At 37.2% G+C, this 15248-nt stretch overlaps 1 protein-coding gene across 2 annotated transcripts; it reads right to left on the reverse strand.

The window, feature by feature from the left end:
- Nucleotides 1-746: 746 nt before the first annotated feature.
- Nucleotides 747-2400, reverse strand: LOC113302972 (60S acidic ribosomal protein P1-like). Of its 2 annotated transcripts, none has more exons than XM_026551951.1 (4): nucleotides 2296-2400; nucleotides 2086-2186; nucleotides 1142-1351; nucleotides 747-1022 (listed from the first exon to the last, which is right to left on the reverse strand). In XM_026551951.1, the coding sequence occupies exons 2-4, from the start codon at nucleotides 2155-2157 to the stop codon at nucleotides 969-971; spliced, it is 336 nt and encodes a 111-aa protein (XP_026407736.1). In that variant the 5' UTR covers nucleotides 2158-2186; nucleotides 2296-2400; the 3' UTR covers nucleotides 747-968. The 2 variants fall into 2 exon arrangements, with proteins under 2 accessions (XP_026407736.1, XP_026407735.1); XM_026551950.1 differs by having other exon boundaries at nucleotides 2291-2400.
- Nucleotides 2401-15248: the final 12848 nt, after the last annotated feature.

Below are 15248 nucleotides of genomic sequence, written 5' to 3' on the forward strand. Positions count from 1 at the left end.
CCGCAAACTTCTACATCCATGGAAAATTTCAAAATATTATAACTATTACAATGAAAACAGGCAATTTTTTAGCTATTCAATGAAGCAAAAAGACTTTCAAAAAATAAGAACTTTACAGTAACTGATCCACATATGTTAGAAGGTAGATCCAATGTTAGACCACCTGTTATCAGTAACTGTACTTTACTAGCATCTTCACGATCTTGAACAATAGTTATCCCACAGGACTAACGTGACAACAAAGACTAACGTCCAATCAACCTATGCATTATAAACAACCTCAGGCGGCATGTTAAGCAAGCAAATTGAGCCTAGTACAAATAGAGTTGATGCATAATACAGACCACATTTTTAATTAGGACAAATCCTCACAAATCCTCGGCAAAACCTAAATTTCACAAGGCACCTAGCCTGTATAACAAGAGCGGACAACTAACAACTAGCTTAGCAGACTAACCTTGGCAAAACCAAAATTTCACTAGGCAACTAGCTCAGGCAACAAACTAGCTTATATAAAGAGAGCAAGAAAACTAGCAACTAGCAGATAAATGGCAACTTACAATCAAGAAGACCCTCAAACCATACACAACTGCTCATCAAGAGCAGCAACTTACAGGATAGTTGTTCTCCAGTGGCCTTATGAAAAAGTCAGTGAGGTCACTGGAGAATTTGTTTAGTTCTTACACTAAATCATGTTTCAAAAAACTTGAGACAGTAATTAAGCAGACAAGAGAAAGGAGAACAAGTAATTAAACAAACTATAAACTCATGGAAATGTCGGCTAAAAGCTTGTATATCAAAGGAAACAGAACCAATTAACAAAATCTGAGCTACTATTTAGTTTCCATAAGTGCTTTAAAACATACAACTAATTCAAAAATCCAGACTCGAATCCATAGATTAACCCCACTTCCAGGGGAACCCTCATGAAAAGATAAAAGATGACAACTAAGGCTGCAAGGTAGATCCTAATCGAATAAGCTGAATCCCATATCATCATCACTTTCTTCCTTGGCTTCCTCCTGCAGTATATAAATAAATGTTCACATTAAACATCTAGCAAAGTGAAAAGAACCACATTCAGGAAAAGATCACATACTGCAAAAGGCAAGTAACCCAAACACAAACAGTGAACTTCTACCTTTTTCTCCTCAGCTGCGGGTGCAGCTGGTGCAGCAGCACCACCACCTGCTGGAGCTGAGACAGCAACAGCACCACAACCACCACCGGATCCAATGTTGGTGATCAAGTCTTCAATGTTTCTCTTCTCAACCAACTTAGCAAATAGGCTTGGCCAGTATGACTCACATTGGACATTGGCTTTCTTTACCAAAGTAGCAATCTTCTCAGCCTGTTCAAAACAATTTCAATGGATGTCATGATCAAAATTCATAATAGATGAAAGTCTATCTAAATTCAAAACCCTAATAAATGTAATCAAGCATAGGTTCATTGTGATGGTAAAAGTAACAATGTCTTCAGGTAGATAAAACAAGTACGATACAAGATTGCAGAATATCCACCAGGATATGATAGTAACCGTTCATGTACAAACAAAGTATGCAACACAAACCCACACTTAGCATAGCAACATTGAAGAACATCTAAAGACATAACATAATTTTGCATTGTGAATGTTCATACACATCATGTAAAAGAACCAGAGTTCTTGAAAATATAAAGATCAACAGAACCCTAGCGAAGGACATCTAACAGCAAATACGACTGTTAAGGTGAGAATTTATCTATGGTTAACTTTAGCAAGCAAATCATGGTTAACTATAACACTTACATTAGAGAATTTATCTATGTTTAAAAACCCTAAGAGTCTCTATCAGTGAGCCACAAACAGGCAAGTAAATATAAGATCCAACATCAAACAGGAAACCTTACTTTGAACACAAAGTACAAAAATGGATAAATTAAAATAAATCAACACTATCAAAACCCTTAAAAACCAAACATCAAACAGGAAATCCTAACTTTGAATACAAAGCAAAATTAAAATAAATCAACACTATCAAAACCCTTAGAAAACACCATCAAAATATTCTAAAAACAAAAGATAAAAAGAGTGTAACTTACAGTGACGGGAATTCCATCGTCGTGAAGGATCAAGCAGGCGTAAGTGCAAGCGATCTCTCCTCCTGAAGACATCTTTGTAGCAGAGATTCGAAGTTTTTAACCTAATCAACAAAATAAACAGAACATAAATCGAACGAACAGCAAACAGAGAAGAAAACTCAGAACGAAGGAATCAGAGAGAGGGGGAGAGATGAAGAAGATGAACCTTACAAGAGAAATGGGAGCAGACGCAGAGACCTCCTTTAGGGTTTTACTTTGCTAGAGAAACAAAACTTATGCTCGGTGGAACTTTTATATCCTTTATAAAGCTCTTAGAAAAACTAGGGTTTCCACTAATTTGGTATTTACAAGTTTGGGTCTCAGTCTATTTTGGGCCCGGGCTTAATCTGTGCCACTAGTTGGACGCGTATTTTCGGGCAGTCAACGTCAACTCACGGGGTTGCTGAGTTAAAACAATCTCGAGTGGAATGATAAGGGATGAGCGAATTTTTGGGGACCAGCTTTTTTTTGGGACCATTGTTTAATAAGGTCATCTACCCTATATTTATGAGTGATGTCCTAAAGTATAGACATTATTAATTTTCCCATAAACCCTAATTAAGATTATAACTAAACTATAATAACTACCAAAATATAAATATAACCTAATCTAATCTATTAACAAAAACACAAAAATAAAACCTACCCTACTGCCGCACAAACATGTTTTGGGAGATTTTTTTTTCTTCTCTCCTTCTTCCTTTCAACATCGTCTTCATTGATTAATCGTCGATTCATAAAATTTTCATTGTCGATTAATCAATCGAGTATAAGAACGGTTCTTTGATAGAAAACCCCAAGACTCCCTGGAAAAGGTCCCGATTTAGCACATCTAGCAAATCAGCCAAGTGAATTGGAGATTAATAAAGAAGTGGAACCAGAAGGTGAAGTCATAATCGGCTATAGTAGACGCAAGAAGAACCCTGAAACTGACATGGCAAAAATCCGCAGGTATTTTCAACCAAAACCATTACTTTTAATTTGATTTTGATTCATTTAATTGAATAGAAATCATCAAAATAGGGTTCATATAGAAGTTACAGTGCCTTGTCCGGTTAGGACGAGTTTCACAAAAACCGTAGTTTCTTAACCAAACTTCCTGAAAGGAAGAACACCAAGAACAGTTCGGTTCCATATAATTTAAAATTAGGTTACCGAACTTCCAGTTCGGTTGGTTCGCAACAAAATTTAAAATTATTTAGTAACCGAACTTTACCAATATTACTAAAAAAATCCAATGTAACCGAACTGTGTTATTTTTCCCACTATGTTGAGTTCTGATTCAATCGAACTTTGCCCACTATGTTCGGTTGGTTCGCAAAATTTTTTAAAACTATTTAGTAACCGAACTTTACCAATATTACAAAAAAAAAAAAAACAATGTAACCGAACTGTGCTATTTTTCCCACTATGTTGAGTTTCAATTTAACCGAACTTTGCCCACTATGTTCGGTCGATTCGCAAAAAATTGTAAAACTATTTAGTAACCGAATTTTTCCAATATTACAAAAAAAAAAAATTCCAATGTAACCGAACTCTGTTATTTTTCCCATTATGTTGAGTTCTGATTTAACCGAACTTTGCCCACTCTGTTCGGTTTGTTAGCAAAAAACCTTGACAAACCGAACTTTTCACTAATCGCATACATGTGGAGTTCAGTTTGTTCGTAAAATTACTTTACTAACCGAACTATTATCTGGAACCCTTATGTTAGCTAATATCTTTTGTTTTCTTGGTTAGTGGCAAAGGCAAAAAATGCAACCAACCTTTGGTGGAAGATATGAGAACTCCCACGCCTCGAGGCAGAGTACAGTTAGGTGCCAATGCATGGAACCCAAAATGTTAAGTTTGGAGGTGAGTCATTACCGGGTGTTGTCATCCAATATGTTGTCAATGGAGATAATGTTGACAATGTAATCCAACAAGTTAATGAAGACATTGTGGAAAAGATGCGCAATCAAGAACATAATCAAGGTGGAGAAGAGGAACCAGCTGGAGAAGAAGAAGGAAATGAGGATGATGAGAATGACAATGATAACAACGAATAAGATGAGGAAGATGGAGAGAAGGATGGAGATAATGAAGATGATGAATCAGAGTAGGACTCGGATGAATAGGAATGGGAACAAGGAGAAATAATACAAAAAAAACTAGAAAGACGCCTAAAAAGCCTTGTGCTAGGTATGCATACATTCCTGATGACAGTTTGTGTTTTCCGCCAAAGAACCCAACTTATGGTACTCCAAGAGATGGAGGGTGTTAGAGCATTGCTCGGTTGAACCCACCAAGCGTTGGTATGTCAAGTTTGGTTGTCATATTTTAGTGAATCAAAACTCATGTTAAGAGTTGCTTGATTATTTACTAAAGTTAAACTTCGTATAGGTTAGCTTGAAAGTATTAGGATATGAGACATTACAAGTATTGCGAAGTCTTGAAGATGTGAAGAAGCAAGGAGCTACAACGACAACAATCATCCTTCCACTTGAGGTTAGTGATATTTGACTTGAATTGTTTCATTCCCTAACGTATCTTTCAAGTCGTGCATATTGAAAACATAACTGCGAAGCATATATGAACTCCAGATAGGCATAGTATTAAGGAGTGCAATACGAGGTTTATTGCTTAACCATTAAAATTTGTAGATAAGAAATCGTCATAATCATTTGAATGCTATTGTGATTATGTATGGGTATGAGGTGAGGATTTCATCCTATGGAACAATGTTTACATGTGTTCTAAGGAAGTAAGTTCATAAACTTGTTTGTGAACCGAAAAGGAAATTGCCAGGAGTTATTGGTTTTGTTAATCATTGCATATCTTATGAACAACCAATATGTGTGATAGAGTATAATCGCTCACAACTTGTTGTGTTCTTGGTAGAACTATTCACAAAGTCCTAACTTATGTATTGGTATAATTTTTATTAGTAAAACCAATCTTAAGTAATCACCTGTGGTATGATCGGATTATGTATGACCTTGGGGAAAGGGAACCGATCCTAGTAAGGGAAAGGGAACCGATCCTTGTAAGGGGTGCAGTACATCAAGGGGGACCGATCCTTGTATGGGGTGCAACAAGGTTTATAGCAGTAAGGGGAACCGATCTTATGGACATGTGCAACACATATAAGTTAGATACCATATATATGCGGGGAACTGATCCTAGTACCTAGTCAACCGAATCTTTGGGAAGCTAGTGTGACTACGCGTAGTACTCACATGGAGGTAGAACCGAAACTTGTTTTGGTAGAACCGTTAAATCCATGATTGTGATTGAATGTTGGTTTGATCAATCAAATAGTTCTTGAAAGTCAGATGAACCAATTCTAAACTTGTTTGGAAGTGTGGAAAATCGTTTTCAAGGTTGTAAGTGTGAAAGATAACTTACAAAGTAAGGATGTCGACAAACTTTGAACACGTGCTGTGAATGTTTATTTCTATAATTATTCAAAGATATTCCTTAACAGCTAAGGGAAGAGAATCCCCGGATCGAAACATAAGTAAGTTAAGAATCTTTTAATTAAGGTTATTAATTTCATTTTTTAGGGAAATTACAGAATTAGTAATGTGCATTTACTAATTAGATTTTCCAAGAGATTTCGATCGTTATTTTTGGACAGAGCATTTCCCAAAATTATGGAAACTGAATTTGTGCTTTAATGAATATCTTGAGAATTTTTTGCGGTTTTGGAAATTCCTTGGTGTCCAAACTTCCTTGTCTATAAATACACGAAGTTTGCCTTTCTAGCAAACTAATCCTTCGTAACAACAGATTTACTTTTTTGTTGTTGTTACTGGTGTAGCCGCCTATCGGAGAGGAGAGTAATCTAATTAGGTGAAATATCTTACGACCACTCAGTTTAAAGTCTTCTTTGGGATTGATAAGCTCTGGCGCGACCCGTTGGTGGGAAACAAGATAATTGCGGTTTATCTTTGTTTTCGATTGATTTGATTGACTAACGGTGGTTGAAATATGATTGCACCTAGTATGTTTATTCTTGAGAATCTTCTCTTCTGGTATAAGATTCACTCAAACTAGTTTAAAGTTTTGACAGGGATCTTTATACTGTTGTTAGTTCTAAAGACGATCTTGTGATAATCCATTGTTAACAGACTCTGTTCTGTGCGTGATTGATCACAAGAGGTTCATGTGATTGTGTGCAGGTTTTTATTGAAGATTTAAGAAGATTTGAAGACAAAGAAGATATTGAAGATCTGACTTGGGTTTTACAATCTTTGGTGTGCACAATACTTGTTTCGGTAAAAGAGGATCTAATTAATAATCGGTTTATCCTTGTGGTAGATTGGATTGATTAATTGAGTAGATCGGCATCAACACGGTTCTTCGGATTAAATGTGTTGTTGGCTTAATCTTAATCGATTATCTTTGGGTGATTGAACATAAGATAGATCTAGACCTGACGAAGGAGTTTATGTTGAGATAAACGGAAGAGCCTTTGTCCGACTCATATCACTTGGTTGAATATAGTTGATACCAAACATATTTCTTGTTCCCTTACTGTTTGGAATACGAACCAAAGGGATTGATCCAAGTACGTGACTTATTTATAAGTTGGAGGCGTGAGAATACAGACGGAACTAGGTGAACTATATGGTTAGTTACTTGGTCTCAACTATACGAAGTTAGTGTAATTTTGTGTAGCGGCTTAATCCTGAGAGTATTCAATTTTGGACTAGGTCCCGGGGTTTTTCTGCATTTGCAGTTTTCCTCGTCAACAAAATCTTGATGTGTCATTTACTTTTATTTTCTGCATTATAATTGTTTTATTATAATTAAATTAAATTACACAAACGTTAATTATTATTTACTTGATAAGCAATCCTATTGTGTTTGGTTAAGTCTGAACCTTTGTATCAAGTAAACATACTTCGTTGTTGTATTGTCTCGATCTCGTATCCACAGACAATCACACGAAGTGTGAATCGATTAGTTGTATTGTCTTGACTCAGTCCATAGACAATCACTTTTGGAGAAAGGACTTATAGGTAGGAAAAGTTTTAGCTTGAGGTGTATTTGGGTATCCTCGCCTTTTCAGAGGGGAGGTCTTGTTTGGCTACAAAAACTCATGGGCTGCCAAGATCTTTGCGACAAAGGTATCGAATCTTAACCATCAATATTTTTCAGTCATTTTATTATATTCTGACATATATTTTTCTACATATATTAGTATATAAGATATGATGTTGTCTTTGTAGAATCATAATAATGTGATTCGTGTTTTGAAACGTCAAAAGAACAAGATATGGGATATAGCGGATGAGTGTGATGAGGTCTGGTTGGAGGTATTTGATTGTGTACTATGGAACGCGATACAACATGTGCACCAAAAATTTGATGTTGTCATTGTTTCTGCATTTGCCGAGAGGGTTTATCCAGAGACGGATACCTTTCATACCATTTGGTGAGATGGCAATAACTCTGGACGATTGTTATCGAATCATAGGCATACCAATTATGGGAACAAGTGTTCGAGATGGCTACGATCCCTCGATGCATTATGAAATTCTTGAAAAGTTAGTCGAAAAGTGTCTAGGATGGGGCCAGGACAAGGCACAATGTGAGTTTAGACAAGCTGTTAAAGAGCCTAAAAAAGGTGATGAGTATAATGAGTTTGAGGAAGACCGCACGTTGAATAAGAAGTTGAAAAAGTTCAAGATCAAAGTCTTGAAAGAGAAGTTTGGAGGGACAAAAAAATTGGTTGCTCAAGTAAAGTTGGTGATGACGCCGGAGAAGATTAAGCATCATGTGACTATTTATTTGTTATATCAACTAGGAACCATTTTCTTCCCTGACACTTCAGGTCACTTGGTAAATGCCCATTACCTGCAGCTATTAGACCCCCTTAATGAGGTGAACAACTACTCTTTGGGAACATAGGTTCTTGAACGATTCATTCGTTCAAGAGGAGCTCAGAAAATCTTTGAGGCTTAATACTTGTCAAATTGGAGGCTTATACACCCTTATTCAAGTACCCCGTTAAATTATCCTTTGTGTGTTTCAAGATATATTTGCGAACAAACAGAACTTTGTTATTGATAAGTGAATGAATTGTATTGTTACTAATCATAATGCAAATGTATCATTTGTGGCTCCTTCTCATAGGTTTGGGTGTATGACCACTTCCCTAAACTGAAATTGTCTCATCCTAAGACTCATTGGCTTTATGGGAAGCCCACAACTGGTAAATATGAATTCTTGAACTCACATGATAAGGGTAAGAAGAAAAAGGTGTTGAAGTTGAGGGAGACATTGGATAATGCAACACTTGAAGATGTGGTTTTCCATCCATACACCATTTCATCAGATGAAGAATAAGATGTTGAGGTTGTTGATTTCTCACCTATCGCGGGTTATAATGGACCGTTGTTTCATCCTGGTGGTTGTACAATGTATAATCCTCGAAGAGTATTGAGACAACTTTCTTATGTTCAAAGTGTCCCACGAGCGGAAAACTTCAAGGTGAACAAGCGGGGAACTAATAACACCGTCAAGTATTTTTCCCCAAAATATGAACTTGCTCCATCAGTGGACCACTGGATCAACTTTGGGAATTATCTTCTTTTTGGTGAAGATTGTGAATATTCTATGATGATCCAAACGCCGCTGATGAGGGATATATGGAATGGTATGAAAATATTTCTCATCCTCGTGTAATAAACAAAGTCCAACAAGCCCGTGCTGAGAAAGCGAAAGCGAAGGAAGTGGAGAAAGAGGCTCAGAAAATTACGAAGCATATGCCTACCTGTGGTGATGCGGCCTTGAACTTATGGAATTCGGCGGTAAGATATTTACTCTTATTTTTGCTTTTCTAATTGTTATAAAATATTGAAAAATAATAGTTATTTGTGCTTTTGATTGGAAAAAAGGTGAAGGCAAGTGCTAATTGTTGAATAAAATTATGGCAAAAATCCGGAGTGGAGAGCCGATGAACACTCAAGAACAAACAGACCTCTACAACCAATGAACTAATATTTTTTTATCCAACATTGTTGATCCAAGCCAGGTTGATCCAAGCCAGACCATGCCAATGAAGAGGAGTCACCAAGAAGGGAAAGGTTCAAGTCGGATGGTTGAACAACAAAGCAGTGGAGAGGACACTCATAGTGACGAAGGACAAGCTAAAGCTCCAAAACACAAGAATATAAGAGTTTATCGTAGTGGTCGTCGTGAATGAGTAATTGCAATAATTAGTAGTTTGGTTTCTTATGACGTTGTTGGTGGATATGACGTACTTTCTAATATAAGGAGGTAGCTCTTCCAAGTAACTTTTATCAACAAGAGGTGATGTATCATTAATTGGTCAACTCCTTTCTTGGATGCGGCACATTGGAGCCTTAAGATTCATGTCTCGTTGAGGTGGTTGGCTAGGTTCCGATGGAGTAGGTTGGGTTGGTGGCGAGTGTAACATCGGTCCTTTTTTCTTCATATCCCGTCCACTTGTTTCGCCCTTTTCCATAATAGTCCTAGCCCTTTTATTAAAATCTTCTTGATACTTCGCCGCGGTATGCTCATGCGCCGAAGGATCTCTAGTAAAAGCATTCATCTCACTTTGCCTATTAACCAACACCTTTGCATATTCTCTTACTTGTTTTTTTGTTTCTTTGGTGCTTGGCCTACCTTTTCCCTTGCTTTTTTTTGATTCTTGGACATTCTCCGAAGTGTGCGGATAAACAATTGGCCGCATGTCATCTCAAAAGATTTTCCTTTCGAGTTTTTTCGTGTTCCGGTACATCTCGTTAACGATTCTTCCCATTTCATTATCACCAAACTCTTCTCCGACATCACCCTTTGGAGGAGGGACAAAACTTAATTGTTGCCAATATGGATCTATATCGCTTAAAGGGATTATGCCATATTCATAGTTAACTATCATATGGCGACAAGGGAGTCCGATAGACTTCATCATGTTGCAAATACACACCTCGTCCGTTTTGGTTCCCCATATGTTAATCAAATTCACCTCTACCATTAACCTCTTAGTGCAAGCATGTGAAACATCACAATGGAGTCCCTTGAACAATCGAAGGTCCTCCAATTTCTTGATGTTACCATCTTTTTGTACAATATTTTTGTACTTCATGATGCGACTTTTTTGAAACTTATCTTTAATTGTATCAATCTCGCGGTTGAAGTAATTCTACATTGTGTTAAACACAATCACAAAATTATCGACACATCCAAAAAGATTTTTCTTCAACCGGTGGTGAGTCGATTCTACCAAACTTGTCGCTTGACTCCTAAAGTGTTTGTGACGGACCGGAAAATTACGCCTTTGGCACGTTGCCCCGCAGGCCGTAACTCCCCCGGTGCTCCATAATGAAGCTACGATCCGGGCCTTAAGGCTAGGAAAATGCACGTCCATCCGTCCTTGCAGGCATGCTCGTGGAGCATGATGCATCTAACTTAGCTTCCACACCGTTCCAACTCACCCTTGTTCCGTGAAGGGTTTATTAAGAAAACCAAAAACCTTCCTAAAACGGAAAAAACGGGCTTTTGAGGCCCTAAACGAATGAATTTGGCTAAATTCTGGTGACCATGTGGATCTATAGATCACATGTCTTGATCTTTGGGTCGTTTCCAAAGACCTTGTCATTCCCTACCTTATCTCGTTTACCAACTCTACGTAGCTTTATAGTAAGTATGAGCATCCACTTGCTGGAATGCAACTAAGCCTCATCAAGCTTGACCACAATCATCTCTTGCATCGAGCTACCGAGCTTAGATGATATGGGGGGCCAATCTTCCGCAATCACCTCACAATTAGATGATATGATCTTAGATGACCGGGAATGTTACAACTCATTGCGGCTGCCTACGTACCCTTCCATACTCTAAAGGGATTAAGCACAGACCGTAGTTCATCCTCGAAGGGACAAAAGCTTAACCAACTCGTTTGCAAGGCCGTAGCCTAGCAAAAATGGTAATAGCCTGGTCCGTAGGCCATTCCGTTAAGATGCACAATGATTATGCATCATCGGGTCCGTGACATGGCATAGTGATGCCTAAGCATCAAATGCCCTCTTCGCAAGGCTACGCAGCTATAAATGAGCCTTAAACATCATTTATACTCTTCCGGCTAAGCTATGAATCTTACTTGGTACATAATCCGCATATGCACCTTCAACCAAGTACCCTTCCCTATATATGTCTTAATGGAATTTATACAAGTATGTTTATGGGAGCAAATTGACATGCTTGTTTCACTGTTCATCGCAATGTGCGTTACTTCGCAATGATTGTGTTCATTCGCAATGATTGCGTTACTTCGCAATGATTGTGTTCATTCGCAATGATTGTGTTCATTCGCAAAGATTGTGTTACTTCGCAATGATTGCGTACAATGATTGCGCAACACTCGTTCGGCCAGCCTTCTCTGGCCTGATGCACAATGATTGTGCGATATTGGCTCTAGGCCAATAACTTTCGTAATGCGCAATTATTACGCTGCAAGCTCAAATCCACCTACCCAACTGGCCTAATGCATCATGATGATGCAACATTGACCCTTGGCCAAATGTCAAACATAATGCGCCATTTTGGCGCGACATTGGCCTTAAGCCAATCTATCGTGTAGCACGCAACATAAGCTTTATATGAAGCTTCATCTCAGTCCATGACGCATCTTTTAGCATGCGCCATGCTAAAAACACAGGGTGTTATAGTGTTTATGGTGGTTGGTAAATGCATAAACGAAGCGTTCTTTGTGCGCTTCCAACCATTGCTCAACCACATACATTAAAATATCCTCGGGATATTCGGGGCTAGACCAATGTTCGATAAATGTGGCAAGATTTAGATTATACTCTTTTTTCAGTAATAGACCAAGTCAATGACTCCCATTCACCTGAGAAAGCAACCCATTTAGCGTGATTTATAATGTATTGTTTATCGAATTCCTCTTTTGCATCCGCTTGTTCATCTTCCGGTAGCTTACTAATCTCTTCAAATGCTTTCCTCTTTGGTGGACAAATTTGAGGCTTGCACCTATTCATCACATTACACCATATATGGAACGTACAAAGCATATTATGTGCTAATGGGAAGACTCTATTTATTGCATTCATTAATGCTACTTCATTGTCCGTCACTATAACCCCGAGAATATCATCATCTCGGTAGATGGCCTTTAGTTGTTGTAACGCCCAAGTGTAACTTGGTTCTTTCTCATCCTTTAGAAAATAAAAAGCAACGGTAAACGGTAACTTCGTCGACATACGACCAACAATGTTCAACAATGGAATCTCGTATTTGTTAGTCTTGTAAGTGCAATCCATTATAAGAACTTCATGGAAGTATTGAGCCAATTGAACACTCTTAGGATGCGCAATGAAGAGATGCATTATTTCTTCTTCCGGACCTAACTTCTTTTGAACCACGTAGCCTCTCTCAAATCATATCCCGTGGCATTAGAAATAATATTCTATTTTGGTTTTCTTATTGCTTATGCTGTCAAATCACCGATTATACCTCTACATACATGGTTACCAGATACCCACGGAGAAGCACACGAGCCAAAAAAAACAAACAATTGTTGCATCACTTGTCTATCCTTCCATTCATTCCTTTTAATTGTCTCATTTGCATTGTAAATGGTGGACAACGATGATACGTTATCCTTGTTATCATCCTTTAGTAAGCGAAGCATATTAAGTGGTGAAATACACATTCTCCTATATTTAGCTATTTTCTCCATTTGTTGAGGAGTGAGCCTTGCGGCCATTGAATGTCCTTCAAGATCCTTCGGATGAGGGTGGTTATGATGACCTTCCACCTTATCCATATATAGAACCCATCCATTCTTATTTTGCACTTACTAAATACTAGCTTGAACATACATTTAATTTTCTTTGAGCACGTTGTGTTCTTCCTCGTCGTCTTTCCTTTATACACATAACCCTTCCTCTTGTGACTAACATTCATATCTCCACTTCTCTCACAAACCATTTCAAAACGAGTTTTGCTTCTTCTTTTTTTCCATTCAAAACTAATACGCACATGGCTTTCTTGGCATGCTCTCTAGCGCAATTCTTCGCATCAATAGGTAAGTCAAATACCAAATCATTGACATAGTGATGGGATGTATCTTCGAAAAACATATCAACCGGAGAAGGTTAATTATCCATTGGTATAGGTTGGCATTCAATCTACAAGAAATGGAACAACATCAACTGCAATCACAAACAAGTTCGGAAACAAGATAATTTTATCGCAATAACCGTACTTGGAGTTCGGTTGGTAGATCAATTTGACATGTAACAGAACAAACAAGATTGACTCAAAGAAATTGTGAAGTATAAAGTTCGGTTACCTGCCACTTTATACTAGGTAACCGAATATCTCTCTGTAACTTTTGATATTTTTTGTTTGTTAAGTTCGGTTAGATATGTTGTTGGGTTAAAGTTGGAAAACCAACCGAATTTCTTATAGTTGGTATAATCTTATTTTACCTAAAGCTCGGTTAGCTATTTGGTTGGTATGAAGTTTGCAAACCAACCAAACTTTGTACACTTGGTAAAATCTTATTGTACGTGAAGTTCGGTTACATATTTGGTTGTGAACCAACCGAACTTCTAGAGCCTAAAGTTCGGAAAAATTGCGTGCAACCGAACATAACTCTGTAAATCCTATAACCAAAGTTCGACAACATGTCTGTTAACCGAACGACTAAAAACCTCCATTAAGATCGAGTTCGGTAACCTGCGTGTTTGAAAAAAGTAACCGAACTACACTTTCAAATGTGTTCGGTTACCTGTTCTTCACATAAGGTAACCGAACAAGCCCAAATCTACTTTAAAATTTTACATTTTTTTGAAAATTTGGAGCAATTCAACCAACATTATCTAAGTTTGAAGCATACCTGGGTACCCAAATACTCTTCCTCCGGTTGTGGTTGGTAAAATCCATCACTTTTATCTTGAAATTGAGTTTTGGGAAGAATGGAATCACTATATAAGAAATAACTCATATCCGGATCATTGTGAAGATTAATAAATACTCTAGGAGAGGAACCAGATGAAGATTCAGATGAGCTATCATCAATTGAATCATCACTTGAATACTCAAGCTTAGTGAACTAAAAAAAAAATTATTTTTCATGTTTTTCTTCTTCATCTTCTCTAACTTTACTCTCTCAATAATTCTACTTCTTTTTAAAAAGTCCATCTTATTTTTTAATCTCACTAATTATCTTTAACTTAATCATTACACTAAGTAATCATTATCCAAAATAATCTGGAGGGTAATTTAGGTATTAATATAAATATCTAGATAAGGGGTGACCTAGATTTATGATAGGTTAGGAAACCTACAATAATAATACTGCAAGTGCACAACGTCTAACTAGTAGACAATGAAAAGTACAGGTCGTTCCCACGAGGAGTGTGAAATACTCTACCAACTAATACCAAAAACTAAGTAATCAAGAAGATGATGTTTTAAGGATTTTCAGAAATTCGGAACAAAATAAAATAATAATAATTCAGACAATAAACAAAATGGGAAAGGGTTACTAAGGTTTTCGATTTCCACCAATTCAATCATATAAAACTCTATTAATTTCTATTTATTACTCAAGACAAATATCGAAAACGATCTCATGTCTCGGAAGATAGTATGTTAGGATTTAACCAAAGCACGAAATATCAATTGAAAAGCATAAATAATCAAGAAAATCACATGAGCAATTACAATACCAAGCTATATGAAGAGAGATTACTACTCAATAAATCATTATTAGAAATATCATCGTAAAGTTTATATAATCAAATTGGTTTCCATCTAAACCTTAATAACATAAATTAGCTATACATGGCTTTCTCAAAAGCCATAAAATTATCTTGATCAAACTCTAGCTAAAAGAAAACGAGAATGGGAAAAGTAAAACAAACCCTATTCTCCGAACGGTTGTGCAGCCGCACCTCCAACTCCAGGCGGCCTCTCCCCTTTGCTCTTCATCTCGTAAGATTATATAATATGCTGCGAACGCAAGAGTTCAACTAAGACCTAGCAGAATTGCCAAGGCCCGATCCATAAACAACCAGTGGAATCCACTTATAAACCCATCTCCATTTTCTAAATCCAACATCAGAATCAACTCTGACCAG

Source organism: Papaver somniferum, chromosome 8, assembly GCF_003573695.1.
Source record: "Papaver somniferum cultivar HN1 chromosome 8, ASM357369v1, whole genome shotgun sequence".
NCBI lineage: Eukaryota > Viridiplantae > Streptophyta > Magnoliopsida > Ranunculales > Papaveraceae > Papaver > Papaver somniferum.

Coding starts and splice junctions, on each gene's coding strand:
- LOC113302972 (XM_026551951.1), bottom strand. CDS start 2,157: ATGTCTTCAGGAGGAGAGATCGCTTGCACTTACGCCTGCTTGATCCTT. Junction 1,352..2,085: donor ACGATGGAATTCCCGTCACT/GTAAGTTACACT, acceptor TGTTTTGAACAG/GCTGAGAAGATTGCTACTTT. Junction 1,023..1,141: donor CCGCAGCTGAGGAGAAAAAG/GTAGAAGTTCAC, acceptor TATATACTGCAG/GAGGAAGCCAAGGAAGAAAG.